At 44.7% G+C, this 27,752-nt stretch overlaps 1 protein-coding gene across 1 annotated transcript; it reads right to left on the minus strand.

Moving 5' to 3' along the window:
• Window positions 1-5,954: 5,954 nt before the first annotated feature.
• LOC106750592 (clumping factor B-like) lies at window positions 5,955-6,662 on the minus strand. Its single transcript, XM_014631040.1, has 2 exons — window positions 6,553-6,662; window positions 5,955-6,401 (listed from the first exon to the last, which is right to left on the minus strand). The coding sequence occupies exons 1-2, from the start codon at window positions 6,610-6,612 to the stop codon at window positions 6,162-6,164; spliced, it is 300 nt and encodes a 99-aa protein (XP_014486526.1). The 5' UTR covers window positions 6,613-6,662; the 3' UTR covers window positions 5,955-6,161.
• Between the last annotated feature and the right edge of the window lie 21,090 nt (window positions 6,663-27,752).

The following is a 27,752-nucleotide window of genomic DNA, read 5'->3' on the forward strand; positions in this document are numbered from 1 at the left end:
CGCTGACGAACTTATAAACGGAAAGGGAAGGTTTAAACAATTTACAAATGTCTTGTTATCTCGTATCTCGTGAACGTTTATGATCGACGCATCGCACTTTAAATAAGAGCGTGGCGTGTTAGCACAGACGTGAGCAAATTAGCATGGCACGAGTGGACCCGTTTAAATTCAATCCGGCCAAAGGGGCATCGTATCTGCATGAGAAAAGAGGATCCAATTTACTTAAACGGTGCTTCAAAAAGGACATTCGAGGCTAAATCGCCTCAGAAATATTACGCATGAATTCGTCTCTTCCGTGCCATTGAGTGGCGCGGCGCAGATGTTATGCGTCGCATCTGAGTTTTGTAAAACGGCGCAACAAAAATTCACATTCTATATGATATTTCGCGATATAAACCGCTCGTGTTCGAATAAGATTGGGTGTTAATTTTACTGAATATTTTTGGTGACATATTTTGTACGGTAAAATTTAAAATTTAATAATTTAAAATTTAAAAGGTATTAATTTAAAATTTACAGATAAGTTGTTTTTGATTAATTAATTAATTACTCTCAGTAACGGTGGAAACTTTTAAATGTACAAAATTTTTCAAGAATAATTACATGAAAAAAAAACAGCTCACGCACCTTTATCGCGATTATCGCCTCGTATTTCGTACTTCTGGTATCGCGTTTCACTCATGAAACAGAGTTCCTCTCACAGGCCGGAAACGAACGAGCCACGAGGAAGAAATAGAAGAGCGCGAGGATATAAACGCCCGTGGGTGCGAGCCGGGCGCAATAATTACGTAAGACTACGCGTAGATACACTGTATTACGATTTATAGTCCTTGCTCGTGGAGCTCGTTCGAGGAGCTAATCGCCGGCCGGATCCTCCGATCGATAGTTTGCTCCGGTGGCTCACTGCCGAGTTGCCGGCGATGCAGGTAGCTCCATACCAGCCTAGGCGGGTGATTACTTTTCACAGTTACCACGCCGTTTCTCTCGCAACGGGCGATGCATTTTCCCCCGCGCGACGCGTGCAATTACTTATCCCACCGTTAGCGCCGTTAGGTACTGTCGTTGATGTGCGTTAGAGTCGTTCGTAGAAGAGAGAGAGAGAGAGAGAGAGAGAGAGAGAGGGGTAGAGGCGGTCGGTTCGCGAAGAACGGTGAAGTGGAGGATCGACGGAAAGAAGAGGAATGAAGGCTTGTAAACGGAAGTGATAGGAGAGAAAGAGAGAGAGAGAGAGAGAGAGAACACGCGGGGCGCCTTCGAGTTGGAGTCTGAAGAGCGAAAGGACGTGGCCATGTCGAAAGAAACGGAGAAAGAAAGATGGGGGCGGAAGCGCGTGGGGAGTCGACGCGGAGTAAGGGTAGGGGTAAACGAGGTACGGAGCGGCGGCTTCAAGGCTCGATTATGTGATATAAAGTTGCCAGTGAGGGGTGACGAAGGAGGTCGGAGAGGGATGCACCCTCGTTGATTGAGCCGCCACCTCCAACGTGCCGTGAACACATGTGCTGGTGGCAACGCTCTGATTGGAAGCCAGATGGGCTCTTCAGCCTCTTACCTCCGCACAAACTCTCACCTCCGTCGCGGCTCCTCTCCCGTCTCCTTCTTCTCTTCGATATCCGAAACACAGCGTCGCCAAAGTACCGCAGTAGATGACTATCCCACGACGGTTGCCGGCGTTTCATCTGGATAGATGTCTGCGATTGCCACGAGCAGGCTTAAGAGGGCCCCGATTTATCCGGGGAGGGAGGGGAAAACTCCAACGTACCGGAGTTTGTCTCCTGTACCTGTCGAGGCTACTGGTTCCTCATCATCATCATTATCATCATCTTCTTCTTCTTCTTCTTCATTCAATATACAATTCCAAAAGCCGATTAAAAGCTAATTTCCAACGCCATTTAATGAGTTTAAATATCGGATTCTATTTCGTGTATTACCGAAGTAAGTATTTGGTTGGTATAGAGAAAGTCAAATTTAAAAAATATCGAAAGGATAATCGATTTTCTAAAAAAAAAAAAAAATCGATTTTCGATTTATCGAGCGATGATTGCCCATCCATTCTCGAACCTATGCAATAACCCTGCGTAACGCGTGCGAACGTCGATGTATTCCTCTGGATTTATTTTAAACAGTTTTGTTAGCATTTGATGTATCGGCTCCGTCCGACGGGATGATCCCCGGATAAGTTTCCGCGTCATGGCGATCGCACCGAAAGTTTTCTAACATCACCGTCGCAAAAGTCTAACGGAGGTTTTCCCGAAATGTTGCTATGCTTTATTCAAAGTCTTGCTTCCTATAACGCGCTCGCCGCAATGCACCGGAAGCTATTCAAAAAATCATCGAGAGAAGCCTACTGTTTTGCATTAATGGCGTCGTTTAAAGTTCGCAATGCTACTTGGCCATTCTCGCCTATTCTCTGACATGCCGCGATAGAATACATATTAACGAATCCAATAACGAAAAACTTTCGAAGATGCTGCAAAAATGCGAGACTCTGTTGCGTGGGAAAAGGATTTGTGAATTTATCGTCGATATATACGCGGCCTTTCAGTTTCACCTGTGCGGTTAGGCTGCTTCGTAGACTTCGGAATAGGAAATCCTGCATAACAACTATTTTCTAAAATTCACGGTCGTAGACAAAGATTCTTCACGCGTGCGGCAGATTAAATAATTGACCCTCCTGTATTGTAGAAGTTATTTCTATAAGAGTGTCCCGAAATCAACGCATGTCCGACATTTTCGTAATTAAACGCCTTAGAATGTTCCAAAGAATGTTAAGGACATACGTTGATTCTGGGACACCCCGTATGCAAAAATATTTGCCTCTTATCTCTTTTATTAAAACAGTAAATATTTCCCGCTCTTTTATGAAGTAGCTTTTTCATGAAGTAGAATATAAGCACCGTTGGAAGAAACTCGAAAAATCATGACGTTGCTTTCGACGGTGATAAACGAGAATGAAAAGTTCGCCGACCAAGATTCGCTCGTAGTAATCAACTGTGTTTATTACGTGATAATTACTCGAGTTTACTCGACTCCGCTTCAGGTTCCCCGCTGAAGTTGTCATTCGCGCTTGATGTGCGAAGCCCGTTGTGTAGCAAACTTCTTTTATTTCGTATCTGTTAGAGGCGGTAGTTAGAATGCAGGTCGGACCGGTCGTATTCTTCGGATCAGCGGGCGGCGCCGCTTCCTGTCTCGTGCAGTGACACTGTGACAACATCATTACGCAATGCAACGCGGCTCGTTATATCTTCGTCACGGCAAAGAGTCGCGACGATCGTTCTGGTGTGATGATTGCAGTCGCGATAACAATTGCAACGACGGTTCATTAAGTATCATTACTTTTACTGTGCGCGCGGTAAATTTTCCTCCGTAAGGTCATTTTTGCGCGAATCCTTATCAGACCGCGGCGTTTTTCGTTAATTTTTCAAATGCGATATGATCGATCGATCCGGTCGAATTCGGCGCAAATGCCGAAAGCAAATTAGTCGCCGGTCAGTCGTGGCGATCTCCATTCGAGCCGACGTTTATCTTTTATCGAGCTTCGATGCATACACCGCCGTCGCGCGAGGAAAACGCGTTTCTTGTGTGCATCGTGGTGGTTTACGAGTGGACATAAGCGGGCTTGTTAGGACGGGCGGACGGAGGGGTAGGTTCGAAGATTTTCACCGAGCGGGTTTGCAGTCAGGACACACAAGGGACAGTTCACTGGCTGTAGCCGCCGGCGGTCCCCAGAGGTGGTGACCCTGTTGCAAGCCGAACCTAGCCTGTGGTCGCTGGCTTGTTAGATCCAGTTTGGGGTCGGCACCGGGGTTGAAGAGGGGCACGGAAGGGTGGGATACTCGGTGGAGGGCGCCACTCTTCAGTAGACCGCAATCGGGTATGCAATTTACGTGGTGTCCGACCTCTGCGATGCGCCATCCCTCGTCTACCCGCCTCCTCGAATCGGTGCTTCCACCGCTTCCCACCGCCCCTATCCTTTCCGTCCCACGCATTTCGAGGATTCGCACTCGTAGGCCAAAACGAAGGGGTTGAGAGCGGGGCCGCTGGCTCTCTCTCTGATTCGATACGCAACAGTGAAAACATCACACATAGATGGTAAATCCTGACTACCGTGTGTCGGCTGTCGAGAGCAAGAGAGAGAGAGAAGTAGAGAGGGAGAGGGGTGAGGGTGAGAGAGAGGAACTTGGGATGGAACACCGCACATACGGGCCTGAATGAAGCGGAAGAACGAAAAAGCTGTAGCTGTCGCTAGCAGAAGTTTCGACGGTGCTTAGATGAGAGTCGATTTCTTTTCTCGTTGCCGCGAAGCTGGAGGTAGCCATGACTTTACCTGGCCGAGATCTCAATAGCTGGTAGCGCGCAGGAAATTGGTAACAGGACGACTGCTTGAACACGCGAGCTAACAATCTGTCGAAGGTCGACGTCAAGAAACGTTTCCGCCGCTATTCGCGTCACCTACGAAAAGATTCCGGTACATTGCATCGAGGAAATGAAAGAGCCACTATGTAAAACGAATTTTCTACAACAACAAAATCGATTAGTTAAAAATTTGCATTGCTCAACATTTAGATAGCTCGAACGAAGCACGGTTGAATTAGTGTTTCAACGCGTACGAAAGAGTTGTTTCGCAACGGATACACGATTTATCTTTCGCTAGGCAATTTTCCACCGACGTTACTCGTCTTTGCTCTGCAGCAAATAGTGAATTTATTAAACGTAAAAGGGTGACTCCATCCCCGCTTTGCATTAATAATCATTGGCGACCATCGAGCAATTTACACGCCTTACATGACTCTACTCGTTCAAGACATCCGCATGCTAAAATCTCAGGCCGTTCGACGCGTACCAATGCAAATGTCAGGTCGAACGGCATTACCCGGCGTAACGTGCATGTTAATCAGACGAGGCTACGTCGGGCGCCAGCACCGGTGGCATAATTCGTTCAATTTACAAGCATTATCGCGCTCGTTGCATTTAATCGCTGAAAATTAGGTTACGCCACCGAGCTGACGTGACCGCGCTCCAGCAGCTTTTACATGTGCTAAAACTCTTTTGCACTTTTAAGCGAGGCATTTATTGAAAAAAAAAAAAATAAAATAAAAAAGATTACCTCAAAAGCAGTTTCAGTTTAGTGAACGGTGTTGCGTAATGATGCTTGACAGTTACGCCGCTTTTATTTTAACGGAATAGCAAGCGAGAGGGAGAGGTTGAGAAAGAAAAAGAGAGAGGGGAGGGGGGGGGAAGAGAGAAAAAGTAAATTTTACATTTTATATTTCAAACTTACATTTATTTCCGAAAAAATTTATATCGGGGAAATTTCTCCTCAACGTCTCGAAGTCGTCATCGTCGTCATCGCCGTCGACGCAGAGTCAAATGCAAATAGCTACTTTCACCCTCATCAGATTTACGTACGGATGTATTCGTATGTACATAACGCACGCGGAATATCACGACTTCGGGAGCTGGAGGCCGACGACGAATTCGTAGGAAAATAAATTTTGCTTGGCGGAGCTTCCAACCGTAGAAACGTGCGTTTCTATCGACTGTCTCCTTTGTCGCTCTTTCAGCATATCTTACCGCTTTTCGATATGTTCCGGAGACATCGCAAATCCCACGTTTTCAACGAGAAACCCGCAAGCACAAATTCGAGCAATTTCGAATTTTCCTTTGGGTTTTTTCTTCTTATATATTGAAAGAAAAGTTGCTGCGCCATAAAGGAATAATGATGAACTCGACAACAGTTAAAACTCAAGACTGGACATAGCATGTGTCCGTATGATACATATTATAACTTATTGTTGCGTTACTTATTACGTTTTACTAGTTGTTATCTCACAGAACAGTTTGAACGGTGAAAATAATATATTTTTATTGATAGCGATCGCTCGAAATTTCTCGATTTATCGAATAGCACCTCGTTCGCTCCGTTGATTTTTTGTTCGGAAAATTGAAATATTACATTCATATGCAAGTGTTTGATATATTTATTATGGTTTACTGTCTCACAGGCTACTCTAGGTACCCTACCGTGCTGCAACTGCTAACGCTCTAGTGTAGTTTCTCGGGACGTCGACATTATTTTCCTCCAATTTGACATTTCTATTTCCTCAATAACTATGAATATCCATAATTTTTCGCCTTTTTTCCGCCCCCATTTCGAGATTTGGTTATGCTCCTGGGTTTGGTTCTGGATTCGGTTCTGGTTCTGGATTCGGATTCGGTTCTGGATTTGGTGCTGGTGCTTCAGTTGGTGCTGGTGTTGGTGCTGGTGTTGCAGTTTGTGCTGCAGTGGAGCTCGTGGTCGTGGTTGTGGTTGTGGTTCTACGTCTGCGCCAGCGTCTCCAGCCCCATCTTCCGCCCCCGCATCCCCATCTAAAACGTCCCCGTCTTCTCCATCCGAATTGTTCCTTCATACAAAATAACAAGTGATTATTTCCCAGAAACTTATTTACGAACTTTTGGACAACACTTAACTTTAATTCCGTATCACTCATATTTCAAACGTGTTTGTTACGTAGGTCACTAGAAGGTAACTATTAAATAAGCGTTGAGACTTACGGAGTCTTGGAGCAAGGCACATAGTACGACCAACACTAGAAGCACGACTGCTAACCTCATGTTGCAATCTGATATATTTTTTCACTCCTATTGCATCGCAGTGCTGCAGTAGTAGCAATATTTATACTACGCTGATGAGTAACGATCTTTTTATGAGAAACATTGACAGTGAATAATTATACGTTTTTATTTTGCCAGTTGCGTGACATATGTCAGGTGCTGCTTAATGAGAATAATTAATGATTTCGCGATCTCTCTTATTACCGGTTCCGCATTCTTTTGGACACGTATCGATACGAAATTGTCACACGTGTGAATGCCGTAACGACGTCAGACAAGTGCACTCGAATTACTACAGAAATAATGCGGGCGTGCACGTGCGCGGCCCGGTTACCTCTAGAAATAAAATGGTATCATTTATTAGACGCGTCATAATGTCCCCCAAATGTTTCTTTTTTCTCTTCCCACCTTTGTTCTAGATAAGATTATATAAAACAACCAAGAATAATTGAAATGCTTTGTACAGTAAAATAAGAAAAATTCTTGGACATTTTTATAGAAGGAGGTTTTTATAGAAGGAGATTTTTATATAGGGAGAAATATATATTTATTCCCTTTCGCGCGTATATTTATGAATATTATCAATGCTAATTAAATTTACTATTTGCAACAAAAACTTACCGCATACCAAGATAATACATAGTTATCATAAATCCATTTTTACATTCCTTCAAAGTAAACATAATAATGGCGTGAGTCGTAAAGATGAAATCGTCTCTCTCCCGTCGCTCTTTTTTCACTTAGAAGCCACTTACATCGCATTCGCGCGATTAAAAGCGTGTTCGAGGATTTCGTTTCATCGATATATCATCCCCCGCACAAAATATCATGTACAATGCGAGAGCGAAAACACCCCCAAGGGTGTATGGATGTGCGCGAATCCTCACTTTTGGGCTCCGACAATTCACCTCGTAGCATCCTCCCAATAGTTATTTTAACGCTCGCATTATTTATGGCATCAGCGTTACGCCATTACGCGATTCCGTTGAATTAAATTTCTTTTGTCTTCTTTCTTTCTGTCTTCTTTCTTTCTCTTATCAGTGACTAACGAGTGGCTAGTTATCGTGGCTTCCGAGTAACTCGAAAAATATGTCCCTGGTGGTAGGTATGAATATTTATTGCTGAGTAATCAGCGCGACAAGCTCGTTTACATGAAAATACAGTAATTTTCTATTGGGATTATTAAGTGGAAGGACGCGATCCGTGACAATAATTATCACGAACGATTTTACATATATATTATCATTATCGGTTCTATTGAAGGATACTCGTAACTTCGCAGAAAAATGGGATAAATTTAATGTGAATTGAATGGGGATCAAAAAGTGCTTCTCCTATTCTACGTAACTGCAAGGAAACGAATTACTCGCGTTCGCCGTTATTAGATTGGTGGTATTAACGAGGCATCGCGCTCTTTTTCCGCCTGTAATCGGATAATACGTCGACAATGACTATCACGGGACGTATTACGGAAGGGAGTACAAGGCGGATCTGTGAGCCCTACATGCTCTTCCAGAGAGGTTATACGGTAATACAACCTCCTCCGGCACCCTCGTCAACTCATACCACTTTCGTCATACCCCAACAATCGAAGCTCGTCTCTCTCTCCCTCTCCCTCTCTCTTTCCCGCTTGGTATTTAATCCCCTCGTCCTCTGTTGTCGGCCGATTTGATAACGCCCGACAGTGCCTTACACGGAGGAGAAGGGAGGAAAAGAGAGAGCGGGAAAGGAACGAGGAGAAAACGAGAAGAAAGAAGCGTCGCGTATAGCGATGTCTTTTGATTTATGTCGTCGCGTCTACCGAGTGACGGCACGCATCAATCATCCGAATAGAGGTATCGACGAGTCGTGTGGGCCATCGGTCGAGCGAACCTCGGGTCCCAATTCGACAGGCCGGATGAATGCACGGAGGGCAGAATCTTGGCATCCCCTGGCTGTCGTCCTGTTCCGTTTAATTCCTCGCTTCTGCACTGTCATCTTACGTAGAACGTCGGGTTCTCTTGCGGATGACGAAATCGAATCATCGACGGTACGAAATATCGTTACAATGCGAGAGAGACGTATCTTCCGGTGAACGTCCAATAGGGATCGTATTATCTTATTCTCAATTTAGCGTAAGCGCGATTTTTAATGCGTTTAAATATTGACTCTTCCGCGCGGAGAAGTACGTGCGAGTGTATTATTAAAACCAGAATTTAACGAGCGCGCTCGCAACGTTCTTTCCGTCGAAAAATATTGGATTGTTTCGTATAACGTAAATACCGTGTGTAATGAAAGAGTGGATATTACGATGAGCGCATGAAACACACGCGGGTATCTCGTTTGCTCGTTTTCTCGAATGAATTTAATCTTTACACGAGCGAACCACACACGGGTCAATATTAATCTCCGGTCTGCAATTCGAAATTTCGCAGCCGTACAAATCTTTAATTGCTGCTCGGTTTTGCAATAGTTTGAACGAGAGAAAAAGAAACAACGCGAGGATTAACATAAGCAGCGAATGTCGATATAAGAAAGATCCGGAAAACGTGATGAAAAAGATATGTGAAAAAAGACTTCCGTCGATAAACCACGCAATTTTGTTTCAACAATGCGGCGCGCTTTTCTCCGTTATACATATATACATACATACATACATACATATATATATATATGTATAAAAAAATATACTCACGCATACGTATATATATATATATATATATATATACATACGTATGCGTGAGTGTATTTTTTTATCGCTTTATAGGCTTCGTTAGGTGGGCATGCAGTTCTTTTTTTTTTTTTTTTTTTTCGGAAATACGCTCCACAGCGCGGAGACCTTCCGTGATCGCGCCGGGCTGGCGCACGTGCGTGATTGGCAGAAATTCATTTCGGGCGATTTACATGTCGCACGGAAATTGCGTGTCTGGTGCGCGTATGCCATGAGGCCCTTTGTTTAGATGGCAACGTTTGTCATCGGTTCTCCGCGTAGGTGAGCTGTCGTCGTACGGCAGACACAAGGGCGGCACGAGAAGGGTGACTTCAAGGCAGCCGGCGGGATATTGGGCACAGATGCGGACCGTTAAGATTACTTACGACAACCTTGATAATACCCAAAATGTATAAATCCCCACGTCGCGAGGCCACGTTGCACCGTCCCCGTGAACGAGAGATTTCTGTTCTCCTTCTCATAATTATTCTCTCCCTTCGCCCTTTCGTAACTATCACCCTTACGTCGACTTAAAAATTCGTGCGCGCACAGAGAAAAGGATTTCTTTGGATTTAATGAAATTTCTTTATTTGAAGCAAATTTGCTTTTTGTGATGGAGCAAACAAACGAATGTTTGATTCAACAAACAGCATTGTTTGGTTTCTCCAACAATAAATATCTTTATGTCAAATAACATATTTCTCTTGCATTTTCAAACATTACAATGGTTATCATAAACAGTAAATTATTTGAAAGAAGTGACATTGTATTAAGGAAATATTAAAGAAGGTTTTTTTGTTTTAGCGAAGTAACATTCAATACATAATGAACTCGCGGCAAATAAACGAATATGATGAATGAGAGTTAAATATTTGCGCGCAGTGTCAGTAAAATAAAATAAAATTTTTGATCGAATCCAGAAAATAGCGCGTGTCCTCCGACTGTGATTATCGCGAAAACACTTTTAAGGGACGGACATTTCTTGCGGACGAGCGCGGTGTATTGCGCCGAGTTGCGCTATCCAGGCCACATGCATCGAGCCAGCGATGTTTGCCGATCAAACAGACTTTATAACGAGATGAGCGCGTGCAGCCTGTTGACGGAAAATATTGAACGAACGTAAGCTCCCGGCATTGTCCTCGACAAAAGGGCGGCCAGTTTGTTCGCATTCAATGGTGGAACGCTTTCTCCGCGGATAGGACGCGACCCCTCGATCCTTGAAGCGAATGGTGAAACAAGCCCATTCAGACGGTATCGAGTGTGCTTCTGACACCGATTCACGGAATATCAATTTAATGGCCGGGGCCAACATTCGTCCGCGATTATATCCCGGGTGAAATTTCCCTGCGGGAGAACTCGCGACGCGACGCACGATGGGCGAAAATAAGTCACGTGTGATTCTCGCCGCGAAAATCACCCCGTGTCTGAATCGAATTTCATGATTGTCCGAATTCGCGGAGCTCACGGCGATCCATTGTGCCGTAAGCATTTCGAGATGTTACGGCATTACATTCTCCACGGTAGAAAATGTGCAATCCGTAACTGTGTGTGATGCATGTACGTAATTGACGACTCGTTAAAATAAAAGTTTTAATTCAGGCTAGCCAAGAGAAACGAATTTTCTCGTTCCGAATATTTCAAGGAAGCATTGTGAATAAATACCCTTTTGGAGGCTGAAAGTGATTTCTAATACATTCTCAAAAATTGCTATTCCTTCAACCTGCTTAAATGAGTAAATGATAGGGCATAAGAAATAGGGCATTAATCTAGAAAATAGAAACGGTCAGAAATGATCGCTCAGTGCTTTTAATGTTAAAACTTGCGTAATTCGCGAGCATTATTATGCACTTTCGACTATCAGTAAATAATTACCGCAACGAGTGTTTCAATTGCTCGATACGGGCTCGTGTAACTACAGTAAGAACAATTACTAACTAGTAGACACTAAATCCGGCAAACATCTGGCGTAACGACGCCGTTAGAAGCGCGTGATGAACACTTGAGTTAGAAATGCAAATTAATCGACGCAGGAATCGCAAGTGATCCATTCACCTATGTCCATCCTTCTCCCACCGAGGCATCAAACAGTGGCCTCGTAATGGGATAGCCCCGACCACAATACACCCTTCAGCGAGGCGGAAGAGAAACAAGGAAACAGCATTACCCGGGAAACGCGTCGGTAATCCCGACCGATCCAAGAACCATCAGTATCAATGGACGTATCAGCGTCATTGTGTCGTCGTCATCGAGGTGCGGCCCCGGCTATCACTCCCGAGTATGCACGCTCGTCCGAGGGGAATAAAAATAAAACTGCATCGTATAGAAATTCGCATATTCGTTCTATATTTCGGCCGAAAGGTCCCAATCCGCCGCGCTATCTCGCGATTTACCATTTATTAGTAGATTGCGATCGTAACAATTCGATAAACACGACTGTTATATCGCGCCGCGATATACAGTGAATTACAACGTCCACTACATGGCGTACGCCCGGGCACATTATCGCCGGCTAATGAGGTTATCAGAAACGAATCGGTCTACACGAGAGAGCGGTGAGCTATTTCGGCCGATAATTGGCGCACCGTATTATCCCAATCACCGCTCGAAAGTATCCCGACACGAAAGATCGATTATTGCCCCGCTGATCGAGACTTAAGCTCAGGATCGCGTGAAAGCGAGCCGTATAATCCTCGTGAATTTCCACGAGGCTTCGGTCAGTACGAGAACGACAGTCACTCCAGATCCAAGGATTTAGGCGTGTGATGCTTGATGAAGAGGCCGTTGCGCTAAGTCTAACCAGTACGCCGGGGATCGGCCGTTAGAACCCGCTGCCGGTGCTCCGTTAGGCGGCTTACGAGGCAGTTACCGGGCCGTTACCATGTCGATGGTGCCACTTGTCTCGAGAGGCTGCTACCTGCTTCAGCCGCGCCTGGATGAATGACACGATTTCGGTCGGGTATTCGGTCGCACTTAACCTATCAATCGTCCAGTTAGCTTCGAGATGACGGCTGCTTCAGCCCTTGCGTCTCGCCGGCAATTTTTCGAGCTTTCATCAGGAGTCATGTGGTCGCAACGCTAACCCGTTTTACATACCCGGAACAAAGAGCAACATATTCTGACGTCATTCTTGCAAAAATTGAAGTATATAGAAATTGTTATATATATATATATATATATATATATATTTCACATTTTAAAGTGGCAAATACTTAAGAAAAACATTTGTCGCCAGGAATTATATACCGAATACCGATTACGTAAACGCAATTATTTTCTCATTAAAGTCGACATACGTGGATTTTTCCGTACCAAATGTTATATATATCAAGACACGCGGATTTGAAGAGATAAAAAAAAAGGGAACAGACGCCTTAGGCGCGTCCGGTGTGCTGTTCCTCGTAGATAAAATAGAGCAGACCGTCCGAGTAAGATAGATATAGTCGATCGAGCAATGTGGGGGTTCGGTGGCAAAGAGCTCCTTAAATCACAGGTAATCATTTCTGACCAATCGGCGGTACAGGGGGTCTGCGAGGATCAGAGTGCGGTAATTTACACCGCACTCCCTTCCTCTTGATCTGGTTGTGTTGAAAATGGTTTAAGACGATCATGTTTCCCTTCTCGCCATCTTTTATGAGTATTTCACACGCTTTTATTTGCGCTTATATATATTATCAATGGATTTCAGACGTTTGCTATCACGTGCAAAATTCGCAAAATTAATGTGATTGCAGTCGTCAAAATTTATTTAAGATGAGTTTTGATGAGAGAATGATTACCTGGTAAGCGAAAGAAGAGACCGAGACAATCTATTTTCAGAATTTCGCTACTACAGAATTTCTACAGTAACCGAGATATAAATGGGCAGCATCGTGTTCGCTAAGTTTTCTTTAAATAATATCTTAACAATAAAGGCGCCATGTGAAAAATAATATAGGACTTTTCTGTTCAATTTGACGTGCTTGAACCCGGCAGATGTCGTATTTAAATTCAGACAGGCTGTATGTACTGAATAAAATAATAGTAGCCCGATACACTAAACGTTCTGGCAGGCTGCATGCGAATACATATGTATATCCAACCACCGTGTTCGTTATAGGATCGATGTCATTTGCTTAGAGAATTGCGGTACTCTGTCACACTGACTAATCTACTTCGTTACACGCGACAACGTAACTCTGTCACTGATACCGCAGTGCGTTCTATATACTCAGACTCTCTTTCTCCCTGTCTCTTTCTCTCTCTCCCCTGCCATTACCGTTACCCACGTTTAATCCATTTCGACCGTACCCTTTTTTCGAGATCACGAAACAATCTCTGTCGCGGCAAAACGATGGATCTCTGAGTCGCATCGTATCGGTTCCATCTCGTTCCACCATCGCCCTTCCACCTTCCGCCACCGTCTCGGTTCTTCTCTTTACCGCGAATAGTATCTCAACCAGAGACGATTTTTCGCCGGAAGGAACGAATCTAGCACCGACTACGCGCCACCGCCTCGAATTTCCACAATGCACAGTAGTCGATCCGGTTCCCGCGGCGAAAATGGAAAGACGAAACTTTATTTGCGCCTATCGAGACGTCACGATTTGAAATTTTGACGTTGAATTTCACATACGATCGAGGCTCGATATGTCCAATTAGTTTATGATATTGCCACACAAAAAAAACGTGATCGTCGCATCGACATTGCTTCAGTACGGCGGCGAAAATAACAATTCGTAATTTAGGAAAATTTTGAGATATTTTACTAATAATAATAATAATAATAATAATAATAACAATAATAATAATTTCAACAAATTATACCTCTCCTACTCTGTGAAACCCCTTGCTGCATATGTGTGCGTGTTGTCAAAAGTAAAAAGAAGTTATTTGGAGAAGTGGGGAAATATGAGCTTCTACAGTTTTGTACGACATTAGTTAATTAACGCAAGGAATGCGATGCATTTGTAGTGTGCATTAACGTAACAGTAATTATTATATTCGATAACATCTCAAATAGAAGCTGCCAAAGTAAACCGCGCTTTTTTAAATCAACTTACTCGGGAATTGCGGCTGTTCACTCTCAATGCAAGCAGAGAAGGAAGGAAAGAGAGATAGTGGGAGAGGGAGAGTGAGTAGGTGATCTCGGCCAACGTTCATACCAATGATTTGGCTTTTCGGTTACATCAAGGTAATGGACTCGGCTATCGTAGACGATATTATGACGGCGGCTTAAAATAAGCAGAAAGTTGGGCCGACTAAACGGAAGAGTATTGTAATTATGCTAATAGCCTCGGTGTTCAAACGGCCTGTGATGTGGTCTAGCGCCGGATTCGTTCGGGTCGGTCGATCAAACCAACTTTTCCTCCTACTTATTAATATTACTCGGGCCGCAGGACGTCTCCTTTCCTCCCTTTGCCGCGCCGCTACCTCGAACTGCGCGTCGTTATCTTTCCTTCTCTTTATCCTCTTCGAGCTATATTCCTACCGTAATTCCCAAAGTAAAATCTTCAGCATTTCTCCGTTGCTTACGGCCCGGCCATAAAATTATCGATGGCCGCAGGTAGAGACGAGGAAACGACGAAGAACGCAAAAGGGAGATGATATGATAGATATTAAAAAAAACTACGTCAATAGAGACAGAGACAGATAACATGGCGTAAGGATGTGCCATGGATACCCAATACATTGCCGAATGGGAAATCCAACGTGGAATTTTAATCAACGTAAAATCCGGACTTTCCTCTCAGTAAATACTTTGATATATATATATATATACACACACACACACATATATATATATATATGTGTGTGTGTGTGTATATATGTGTGTGTTGTATCTGATATCTAATTAACAATTTTTTAATAATGTTAATGGGGAAAGTGCTGAAGAGCAAGGTCGAATTTTTCGCGAGATTAAGGGTGCAACGTTGGGGACATCCTGTGTATCAAAATATGTACACACGGATTAAGTCTGCAAGAGCAGCCGCGGCGGAATACGGTATATCATTAGGAACTGTTTGCGAGAATGTTGCAACATTAACGGATGTGCATCGAACCAAATGTAGCTACGAATGCAGCGGCAAAGCTGGTGGTGGTCGGAGGGGTAAACAGCCGGCGTAACGTCGTATTTATTTACCGTATTACTTACATTGCGTTGCGTACTCCCGCCTTCTCGTTTATCCTGTTACTCCACCATGTGCTACAGTTCGCTCGTTAATGATACCCGCGCGGCTACTTTTGCGAAAATGGGCGCGGATCGCAGAGCGGCGAAATCCCGGCTACGTAGCAATTTTTGAAGAAAAAAATAAAGGAAAACGCACAAATATCCTCCCGTAAATACGGTCATATTTTTCCATTCTTCCATCGTGCGAGATGTAACATGGGAGAAATATATTGTTAAAGTTGATTTCTCCGAGAGAAACGCGGATCTCGCAATTTAGAATAAAGAGAACGCGAAGACGATCCCTGTACATTCTCACGGTCGGCTTTAGGTAGCGATTTACGCGACAAAAACGTGCGCGAGAAGAATTGCGGGGAGAGAGCTCGGTAATAGATTTGCTCCCGATTTGTGATTAACAGAGCTTCACCGACCGAAACGCCATTCCGTCTGAGAGCGTTTCGCGTCCGCTCGCTGCGACGGCTTTAACAACGGCATTAATAAGCAACGAGCCGCTTTGAGCATTGTAATCGACGCATTACACCGACGAGCACGGTTCTATTCGTCGACGGGAGATAGAGAAAGTCGCTATACATAAATATATCCGGGAACTTCCGAAGCGAAATATCGTTGCAGTGTCCTGTGTCTCCGGTGAGGCCGAAGGAGGATATTATCTAAAGCCAGTCTGCAACTGTCTATCGAGCCGTACGTCTCTCGCTCGGTGCTCCATCGAATCTCATGGATCTCCAGACGGCGGGATGGGCGCGAGGGCGGGAAGAAGGGGGTAGAACGTAGGGGACGGGGTAAGGTCGGTCGGATGGGTGATCGGCGCGGAGTAAGTAGAGGAAAGAAGTCTGGATCCAAAGGAATATTTATCGAGTGGATATTGAAATTGATGGTCGCTACCTCAGACATGCTAATCCGACGAGCGAGCGGATTTCTGATAACGCCCGGCGACGGGCAAGAAATAACAGAAGGGTAATTCAAATCGAAGACGCGCCGCCGGCGAGATTACTTATGAGGTTTACTTATGAGGCGCCGTGGAGAAAAACGCCGTTCCACCCCTTCCGCTTCCGTCGCTTTCTCCTCCGTCTCCTCTACCGCCACCACCGTCACTTCCTCCTCCTCGTCGTCGTCGTAACTTCTGCGGGAAAGACACTTTGCCGAAATCAACGATCTGCCGCGAGCGAACGAGTTGCCAAGCCGCGCGTCGAGGGGTGCGCGAAGACAGTTTGTCAAAGGGACGTCTTCGCGTATTTCTTCTTACAATCATCACGTGGGGGAAATGCTCCTCACTGATTTTGACGTTCGCTTTTTGCATATATTTCAGACAAGCTCAAAAATTAAAATGATTATGATTTTTTTACTATTTTCATACGCATTTACAGATCAAAACAACGGACCGAAGGTGATTCGATCGAATCGATGGTTAGCAAGTATCTCATAGACATCGCGAGATGTAAGAGAAAATATTTTACATAAGAGCATGATCGTCTATGTATCTCATAGCTCTGTACTTAAATTTTTCAAAAAATGTTAAAATCGCAGGGAAATCTGCAGATTTTCCATTGTCAATAAATACATGTAACAAACGTGGCGTATATTACACTTTTCCATCGTGGAAAAAAATATATTGCTAGCACAGCAAAATATTTTTCCCGTGATTGATCTATCGTACCTAAGTAATCACTCGATTACCGTTGACATCTAATTGTTTCAAGTGAATAAAAGAACTCCTCTTATATATCTCGGCAGTTACCTTCGGAAAGTTCGATGCGCACCTCTGTACCCCGAAAGATTACGCGATACGTTAACTGCCTATTGATTCCACCGCTCCTGATAGGAATTCCAAAAACCACATCTCTCTCTCTCTTCCTCTCGATAACAACGATAATGCGATTTTTGGCTCGAAGTGTGCCCACCGTCGATTCGCGGCGGAACGACATTACCTCGTTAAAAGCGCGTAACGGCCGTTTATTCGCGGCCAGATTGCGCATCGTCGCCGTAAATACGCGGGGGTGGTTTTATCAGGAGGCGGCGGCGGTGCGATGAGCACGGTATCTCTCTCCACAAAAGGGCAATATTTCCGTGAGGCTATTACACTTACCGGAATGGAGCCGAAATGGAGGAGGGCGCGTCCAGGCCTTGGTAACTGCCCGGTTAACGCATAGCCCTGGCCGCGGAAGCCGGTGGACGACGAGAGGCATCCGCGTGGAAGGTTATAAAAATTCAATTAACTCGGCAGTTTTAATTAATTCCGTATTTATATGACGCGATAAACAGAAACTGCCCCCCGCGCGGCTGTTTCGTTTAATCCCGCTATTGTGTTACAGTACCGCCGGCGCGCCGGTAAACCCGATTTTTCCGCGTTCCACCGCCGCGTCCTCCCATTCCGCCGTTGATTCGAGTCGCGAGTTGCTGCTCGTCCGCTAAGAGAACGAAAGCGCCGAGAGAGGCTCGCGAGGTCGCTTCGGGAAACGTCGGAATTACGAGATCACGAGGTAGGTCTCGTCTCGCGCGAATGATAATAACGCCCAAGGATGTCGATAACTTGGCAACGCGATAGCGCGTTCTCGGCAAGATTTCTCGCGAAAGTCACGTCAGAGCGAAAGAAAGGCGGACAGATAGATTGCGTCGATTCGTAGACAAAGACGAAAGAAAGAGAGATAGATAGAGAGACATATAGAGGGAGAATCTTGCTATCGCGGCTTTCGCGCGCGGCGGATTTTCAGCGTCGCTCGAAAGTTTCGCCGACCGTAAGTACCGCCGCGGATTTAAATTCAGGCACCGCAAAAATTCGAGAACGTCCGATGGGGGTTGGCGGGGGAGGGGGTAGTCAGCCGGCTCAGGTCGCGCCGGTGCTACGAGAGCGGGTTTTGCGGCTGGCTGCAGGTTTGGCTGGTTAATTTCACACTCCCATGATTATATAGGCGAGATGGGGGACATTTATATTCGCGCGCGCGGAGAACCGAAAGTGTCTGATTGGGTCCGATATTCACGGAATAAAAAAGTTCGAACGGGCGCCACACGTTCGCGTCGTTCGCGCTCACGCGGCCCCTCTCGGATCTCCTCTCTTTTCTCTTTTCTCTTTTCTCGTCGTTTTCCTTCCTACCAGCTGTTTGTCCCTGTTCCGCGTCCTCCCCCCTCGAACTCCCTCCCGAGCGTATAGATATCTACGGGCCAGGAATGTATAGACGTAATGCCTCCGTTCGTCGAATCGAATGTTCGATCATACGCGAGATTGGCTCATTCTTTACTTTCTCGCGGCGTTCTATTTTCGTAGGGCCGAACGAGAGATGCCGGAATGGGAAAAAACAAGGGAGAGGACAAAATAAGCGGAACGGAGATAGGGAGAAACCCGGATGGAACTTTATTTGCAACTGCTGCGAGAGTTTCTTTTAATCATATAATGAATAGAAAGAAATTAAAATGTCATTTCTATCCATGGAAGTGTATCTTGACCACCGTCGGAAGTTCTCCAAATTTTTTTCATATGCTTGCGCAATTATAGATTATAGTATATTCTTATCGATCGTTCATAAGAATTCATTATTAAACATATACGATTATGAAACATATACGATTATTACAAATCTGTGGCTTATGCTGTATCAACGTATCATCATGTCCTCTTATTTACGACTTCAAAAAGTTGCCCGGGCTCACCCCCTGAGCGTAGGATATATCATTACATGCGAAAATCCGTATCATAAAGTACACCTCAATCAAGTGGGATCTAAGTAACGCCCATGATAACCGCTTTGCAGCTCGTAGCCACATAATCTGCAGCAATATAATTACGTGGTCTCCGGCAGCACTTTACCGCTTCTACGTAATGAAAGTAGCATTAAAAGCTCGCACGACAGCGCGCGATTAACGTTAACGGTATATATCAAAAATGACGATAAGACATTATATGTGTATTCATTAAGTCGTAACACATTTCTAACTGACGCTAGCAAGCGGACGCGTGTTATTCATATGAACAGTTCCGATGGACGCGATTAAAGATACGCTCCAACAATGATGTTAAGAGCCGTGCATCACTGTTGATCAAAAAAGAGCTATCTTAAATATCTCCATATTCTGTCCCGGTCATCCCGCTCTTTTTTCGCAATACTCAACGTCCTTTCTTCGGTCTCGTGCAGTCGTACCGGCATATATCTTTTCGCTGCGATCGAACGATATCCTGTAATCGTGGAAATTTGGAAAAGGGCTGCGGAGCGGGCCATTGTGAAACAGACGACGGCAAAGCTGGGGGAGGGGGAGGTGGACTGGGTGGCAATCTGTAGTGAAAATGCGACTCGCGCGGGACTCGTTTCGAACGGTCAGGCTATGGCCGGTGCTGGCTGCTTTTAGTGTGAAATGAATGCTTGTAATTACGAAGGGTCACAAGGAGGGGGGGGGCATTGGAGCTGGTCGGGACAGAGGACGGCAGTAACGAAACGGTTCGCTAAAGCCGCACACACTGGGCCGCAATGATAGACTGTACCGACCGCTTGGTCGGTCAGTTCATCGACGGTGGTGCAGCGCTGCACGCTGCCCATCCTATCATAATGTCCACTAATTGTAATAGCCACCCTCTCTGTCGACCCACCGCTCAATCGAAGATAAAGGGACCGGAAATACGTAGGCTCTGAACGGTGTGCGAGAGGAGCACGCTTGCAGCCGTAAGCGTATGCAGCGTGTCCCGGATAGAAGAACCGACCCAAATGACAAGGAAACGCAGCCCGATTACGATTTCAACGGGACATTCCCTTCTTCGTGTCAATCTCGGCGACCTCGCTGACGAGAACGATAATACCGCCCGATCCGTTCGATTTGTCAGTGAAGTGCGAATTCTGCTGTTCGAATTAACCGTCGACTCAACGGTAATATTACGCCTGCTACGGTATGTTTCGCAACGTAGGTTCGTAAAATCTTACGGCAAAAACGAGCATTCTTGTCTTCGTGTAAGATTTTAGCGTAATCGCGTAAAATTTCGTGTGCTAATTCTGCGCATGTTTCTCGAACTATATCGTAAAAATTAATTTAATACATATTAATTAATTTGTTTCTTTGTCTAGTGAAATTGATAAAGAATAAAAGAATTGTATTGTGTCTCTCTGCGGGATTAGGGTATTTTTCGAATATTTTTGTGTAAGAAAACGGAACTTGCATTTATAACACGCATACCCACAAAACGTTTTGTGGGAGTATATCAACGTAATGCGCACATTACTAAATGTTCATACAGTCGAGTTATCGTCAATGTTTCTGCGCATAATATATTGTGCGCCGCATTACGTTCATTAACTTAACGACAACACAGCTCCCACACGACTAAACATTACAAGCTAGTGTTGAGGACTAGAGGGATAAATCTCTTTGACTGAACTTCCACGTATGTGTGCGTGAATGACTACGTCATAGTCTTACCATTCAGTTTCATTACACACTTAATATGTTTGCATTAGCGAATTTCATCATTCTTCAAATGATCTCAATAAAATAAGCGTTTATAAACACAAAATTATGAGCTGCGTGTAAATTTCTGCTGAAAATTATTTTTGTTCATTTTTTTGCATCATCAAAATCCGTGCAGAGGCACTCTTATTCTTATTTGATCGAATAATTTGATTAAACTTTCTACCCCGTCTGTTCTATGAGGTACGTAGGTAGCTATTTATATTTCTGGCTTTGGTAGCAGTAAGTGTTGCCAGGCGCCATCTGACGTTGTCATTGGAAACTTGACATTGTTGAACATAAGAACACATTGTCGTTTGAGCGCGGTTTGTGTTGTTTACAGTGAATTGAAAAATTCATGTCGGGCAAAAAATGGAATTAACTCGTGAACATTTTCGTGCGATTATTTTTCATAACTTTTGACGTGGATTATCAAGACAAGAGTGCATCGATGAACTTAATTCTTTATACAGCGAGAAAGCACCATCCTACAGCACTGTAAAAAACTAGTATATGGAATTCAATCGTGGCCGACGTTCGCTTCAGGACGAATTCCGTGAAGGTCGTCCAAAATCGGTTGTTGTGCCAGAAAATATCGATGCTGTGCGTGAACTGATAAAGCAAGATCATCATGTGACATACCGTGAGATTGAGGCATCTTTGGGCATTAGTATGACAAACATCAATAAGATATTGCATGAACATTTGTCCGTAAAAAAAATTTGTTCGCGTTGGATCCCGCATAATCTGACAAACGCTCAAAAGAAGACTCGTGTTGATCGGTGCAAGGAAATGTTGAAAAAATACGTTCAAGGTGCATCAAAGGCTGTGTATAACATCTATACAGGTGATGAATCATGGATCTATGCATATGAGCCCGAAACAAAACAGCAATCGACTGTATGGGTCTTCCAAGACGAGTCAAATCCAACAAAAGTTGTTCGCGGAAGAAGTACATCGAAGCAAATGGTTGCCTATTTCTTCGGCATTACCGGTCACGTGGCGACAGTGGCGTTAGAGCACCGTAGGACGGTCAATTCTGAATGGTACACGACCATTTGTTTACCAGAAGTCATCGGAGAAATTCGAGAAAAGCAGAAGAAGAGGCGAATCATTCTTCATCATGACAATACGAGCTCTCACACATCGGATCAAACAAAGGAATTTTTGACCGGCCAAAACATCGAATTGATGGGTCATCCGCCGTACAGCCCTAATTTGGCACCCAATGACTTTTTTTTGTTCCCGCACATCAAAAATAAATTACGTGGTCAACAATTTTCGACACCCGAAGAAGCGGTTGATGCATTCAAAACGCATGTTTTGCAGTTACCTCAATCGGAGTGGAAAAAGTGCTTTGAAAATGGGTTCAAACGCATGCAAAAGTGTATTGATCATCATGGAGAATATTTTGAAAAACAATAAAACCAATTTCGATCATAAATATTTGTTTTTTCATTATTAGGCTAGAAATATAAGTAGCAACCCTCGTATTCTCTATAAATTTGTATCTTTGGAAATGGGCTTAGAGTCGCTTAGCTTCATACTTTATTTTATTTCCTGACGCTGCAATATCATTTTCACGCAAAACATCTTCCCTCGCTCGCCCCGCAATCGACTTGCGGCCACATTAATTTAGCGATTCGGGGCAATATATTTCGGAGTTTGCCAACTGAAACAGCTTTATGCGCTAGATTTAATTAATAATCTAGATTAGATATATGAATCGTGTTACAGTGAGGCGTTCTTAGTTGGCAGATTCGGCCCCGACTGTAATTTCACCGGTAATTGAACCGATACGGAAAACTTGCCTCTCCATCTAATCGGTCGCCTATCGCGAGTCTTGCTCCAAGTAGTAACTATCTATAGAAGCAATACGTTATAACGTGTATATTATATTCAGAAAGATACATTTGTCGAAATAATAAGAAACTGTTGTACGCACAGAGCGAAGAAATTGCTCAATTAAAGAGACTGACGAACAGAACCAACTTTCTGGTGAAACGTCGTCTCGCAACTTTTACTTTATAGTTTTGACATTTGCTCAGTACCGTTCATTATACAGATTGAAATTTATTGACAGCGCGAAAACAAATATCGACAGAAACAGAAATAGCGATTATCCCGCCGATGCGTGTTTCCAATCGCAGCCATCCTTTCACGCGAATAACACATTTGAGTATTTGCTTTCAATGCGAAATATAATACACGAAGATAATACATTTATATGACACACAGATATTGTGTAATATGTGTATATGTGCGCGCGAAACGTTGCTCGAAGGATAGGAACGGTCGTCGGTCGTCGCTTAAACGCCTTTCTCCCGGGGAAATTTTTACCGAAATCATCGAGCGCACGAGAGAATTAAACGACGTTATCCGCGGCAATTCATTAACTATGTCGGGAACAATTACGATTGTCAAGTCGAGACGTAACGAGATCTGAGACGGGCATAATTATGGCTATCAGATTCGGAGCTAATAGCTCCGCATCACCCCAAGCGCGGAGTATTGTTGCCATCTCCCTCGTTGCCTCGGGGCTCTCCGCGTAATTACCATTACCCACAAACCGATAGCTACCGTGCTTATCATATTCTGCGGCAATAACAGCGTTGATACAGCTACCGCCGGTCGTGATTGCATTCGATTCGCGGCGTTGTCCTGTGCGTCGTGGTGCGTAATCGGAGAAATTGTTGAAAAAAATTTAACCGAGTAAAAGCTGCTATTTAAACAAAATATATTTAAACAAAAGAGGAGCGCCGTGAAACAACATGCGACGCGTTTTGATGTGATTCCGATGTTTACGAATACGATTGTAAACAATCAGTCATCGTCGCTCGCGCAAAACGGCCGCCTCAAGCGCGTTCGTTTCCTTAATAACAAATGTATCTTTGCGTACATGCTGATTAGAAAAATTATAAATCGAAGGGCTGCACGCAGATAACGACGGGTAATACTGAGAAAATTAGCGGTCAATGAAAAGAAGAAAGATGCACGATATGAAATAATTTTTTAGAGAAGAAAGTGGCATTGTAGTAAGTATAATGGCTCTCCTTAACATCACCGCTATTAAGTGGCGAATCCTAGCGATTACTTATGGAATTATTTATTATGGAATTATTGTTAACAAAATGTTATTGTACAAATGTAAAAATGAGTGGCCATAATACCGCTTCCTTTTCTATACGCACACAAGTGCGCTCTTGTGTCGAAAAATCGATACGAATCGATGATAAATGGAAATGGATCGCTTTGAGTAAGATCCATTCTCCAGACGGCGGGCTGTTATTAATAAATTTTCCGCTTACTTTCGCGGTATCGTCACTTTATTACCCGCGTCTAACCATACCGCGTATTTACTTCTCGCTTAATATTCTATGCTTTCATGAGACGAGAGACCGCTTTACGACCGCGACGAAGTACCGTATAATGCAGTTTTAAGCCACGACTTGTGAACCCCGGAGACCAATGATAAACTGCCAACAATAATAACGCTTTATACACGATGCGGTCGAATGCGCGCTGGAAAATGCATCGCGATCCCGTGCACGCGGCGTTTCTGAGGCAAAGTAAAAACACGTCGCGCGCGTTGATTTAAGTATCACGCATCAGTGACGATCCTCGTGCGCGTTATTCCCGACGTGATAATAATCTCTGCTCAATCGCATCGCACATAGCGACAAACGCGAAAATACGGGAGTAGAAATTGATTTTTCGCACAGTCGTCGCGCGAGACGCGCTACGTCAGACAAGTCTCTGATTCGTTCCACTCGCGGAGGGACGTGTCTGTTCGTAAAGTCCCACGGCGGCGCGCAGCGAAATGAAGTCGGAAACCTCGTAAAGCCCTTCGCGACAGCGGTGCGATACGCATCGAATCAATATTTAATCACCGCCGTAACACACACGTGCGTTTACGTGCCACTATCTTCCGCTTTAAGCCTGTCTCCACTCCGCGTCGTGTCGCCTTGCGCGTGTCTCCGGCACAATGGGGTTGCATCTTCGTCGTTGTCGTCGTCTGATACTTCTATCGAAACAGCTAATTTAAATTTCTCTTACGCGTGTATGGGAAAGGAGAGTAAGATGATGATGTGCTAATTTCTAATTTCTAAGCTTTTTTCTAAGCAAATAACAAATCGGTGCCCGATTCATTAGAGACTTTTTAATAATAATAAATATTAAATAAATAAAATAGTTGTAGCTTAACTTCGATCTGTTAACGGCAGTAGATAATATAACGAGAAGTCACTACGAAACTAAGGAAAAATCGACAAGCTTTAGAATCGTTATCTTATCCCCCCTTTCCTCAATATTACGCGCTGCAATTCGACAAGGTGTCTCTTCTCGCCCGACTCGGCCCGCTTTGATCAATTTTATAATTAAAGCTTTCTTCTATCGCGTTCGTCGATCGTGACAACCGGCGCGCTCTCTTCTTCGCGCAGTATTCCGATGCGGCGAATAAATGTGTCGCTTTGAAATAATGAACGCCGCACGGCAGTCGAGCGCAGCATTTTGATATCCTGCGACATTCAACAAGTGTGAGCTATTCGAACGTACAAAGACGCCCGCTACTCTCTCCGCTACTATCTTCCACATTCATATGCAGATAGACGGTCGCTTCGTTATAGGATTAACCGCCGCTTCTCTTTGAGAAACTCGGCGGAATCGGTACGGATTCGGAGTCCACCGTATCTCCTCGAAACTGCCCGGGAAAAAGAATGGTCGTCAATTTTTTTCACGCAGTGGATTTACAAGTGGACAACAATGCGCGAATGTTATCTTTAATCACCGAAGCTTCGTTAAGTAAGTTAATATTTACCAACGCACCAAACACAAGCGTGACCTTTCAACCTGCGAGACGACCAGTCGTCTTTCGGAGGACTAGTTTGTGAGAGTGAGAAATATGAATTGCAAGAAATAACGAAGGGGAACGGAAGGGGGACAGTCGACGATAAAAAATAAAAATGCAAGGCGGAGCAAGGCGATTTAATTAAAATCAGAGAGCTACGGAGGCGGACAAGAATAAATCTTATCGCGCGCAATTAACGTATGCGTATCTCCGTCCGCCGGGTATTCTCTCGTCCGCGCTTTCGCTCGCGGCGTTTCATCCCTCTTCGATTCCGTCTTTTTCGTCCCCGTTTATCCTTCGTCACTCGCTCGAGACCCGGCCTCGTCCTCTCTCGCGTGGGAACCGAACGCGAACTCTTGTCACGAGCACGTGCGCGCGCCGCAACACGGCTCGCCGGAAATGACGTAATAATTAATGGGCTCGTATCAATTAGCGGGTGCCTACTCCCCCGGTCGGCAGTTTTAAATCGGTCCGTGCCGCGCTGCAAATCTCTCAGTCTCGCCCCACCGAGCTTCCCAGGCCCGCATACGAGCCGCACCTATTAATTACGAAAGGGTCCATCAATTTGACACATTAACGTATCGCCGGTGCAGATGTCGCGCTGCTAACGCTAAACCGCGCCGCCATGTGCGGCGAAAAATGTACGCTGCGGCCGTTTTTGAAATTTCCCGAGAGAAAGCGATCGTTTCTCGTTAATATCGCCCTCGTAACGCGCGAGTCGGTGACTTCCAAACGCGCTCGCTCATCGTTTGAATATAGTTCCTTTCTTTCCCCCCTCTGCAGAGATCGATCGAATCGCACGGGCCTGTGTGCGATCAATTAAATTGCGCCAGAGAGCGACTCGTTTAAGGAAATTGTAAAGCTCAGTCAAATTCATCGGTCGCTTTAAGTCGCCGAAGTTACCGGCCAAACAAGAAACATCAATATATCGACCGAGAAGGAAACGAGGAATTTCCTTCGTTTAAACGTATCGCTAATATCGCGTAATTGTTCCCTGAAATCGTCCCTGACAACGATATTATATCGGAATAGTGTGCGATTCACGCGCTCACATACGATGCTATGCATGTAACAAAGCAACATGCCGTAAACGAAGGTGGAAGAGCGAGACCAAAAGCTAACGCCACAGCTGGCACGCGAGCGGGCACTGTCGCGCCATTATTTATAGGATTTACGGGATTTGGTCGACCGCAAAGGCAAAAGCAACTGTACGGGGCACTGCGCCCTTGAGGGCAAGGCGAGGGTGTTGCCAAGTGGAAACTGAGAAGACGTTACTGTTTACTATCTCACCACGAAGACCCCGCTCGGTCCCCGGGAGCATACGTTTGCTTATATTGTTGGCCCGTGGTCGCATTCTCTGGTCGCATCATCCCACCCTTAAACAATGCGCGCCATAGCGAATGCTTCTCCTGGGAAGTAAACGACAGCCTGCTTAGGGTAATGCGGGCATCAGGAAACATCGCGGCTGGTAACAAAGGTAAGACGGACGCGTAATTGGAAATTGAAAACGGTAATTCGAAGAACATCAGACCATTGATCAAAATCGTCCCCTAATGTCAACTGACGACAAATTTTACGGCAAAACTCACGCGATCATCGTATTCACGCGAGAGAAACTCGTGATCTTCTTTGTGCAGAAACCTCGTAATGGTCAGCCATTTGCACAATAGTATTTTGCTAACCATCCCGGCTGGTATAATAGGAAGAATACAACTATTAGATTTGTTGCAATCTTTTTGTCGCTGTACCGTACCTTTCCTTGCGTTTAATTTCGATCCTTCCCGGAGAAAATAACTGTTGACTTTCAGCGCGCCAGATTCGTTTCATAGGACATTCGAAAGTGCGTAACAGTCGATTTGCATTTCTATTAGTGCTTATCGGAGTGTGAGACTCTCAGACAATTGTTCGTTCCAAACCCGTCAATTTGAGCGGCACCCGTAACCCCTGCCAATTTTCCCCTCCCTCTCTTCCGACGTCCACCCGGCGAAAACTTTAAACTCTCCGGAGACTATGTTTAATCG

Source organism: Dinoponera quadriceps, unplaced genomic scaffold (genome assembly GCF_001313825.1).
Source record: "Dinoponera quadriceps isolate SergipeBrazil2010 unplaced genomic scaffold, ASM131382v1 scaffold5050, whole genome shotgun sequence".
NCBI lineage: Eukaryota > Metazoa > Arthropoda > Insecta > Hymenoptera > Formicidae > Dinoponera > Dinoponera quadriceps.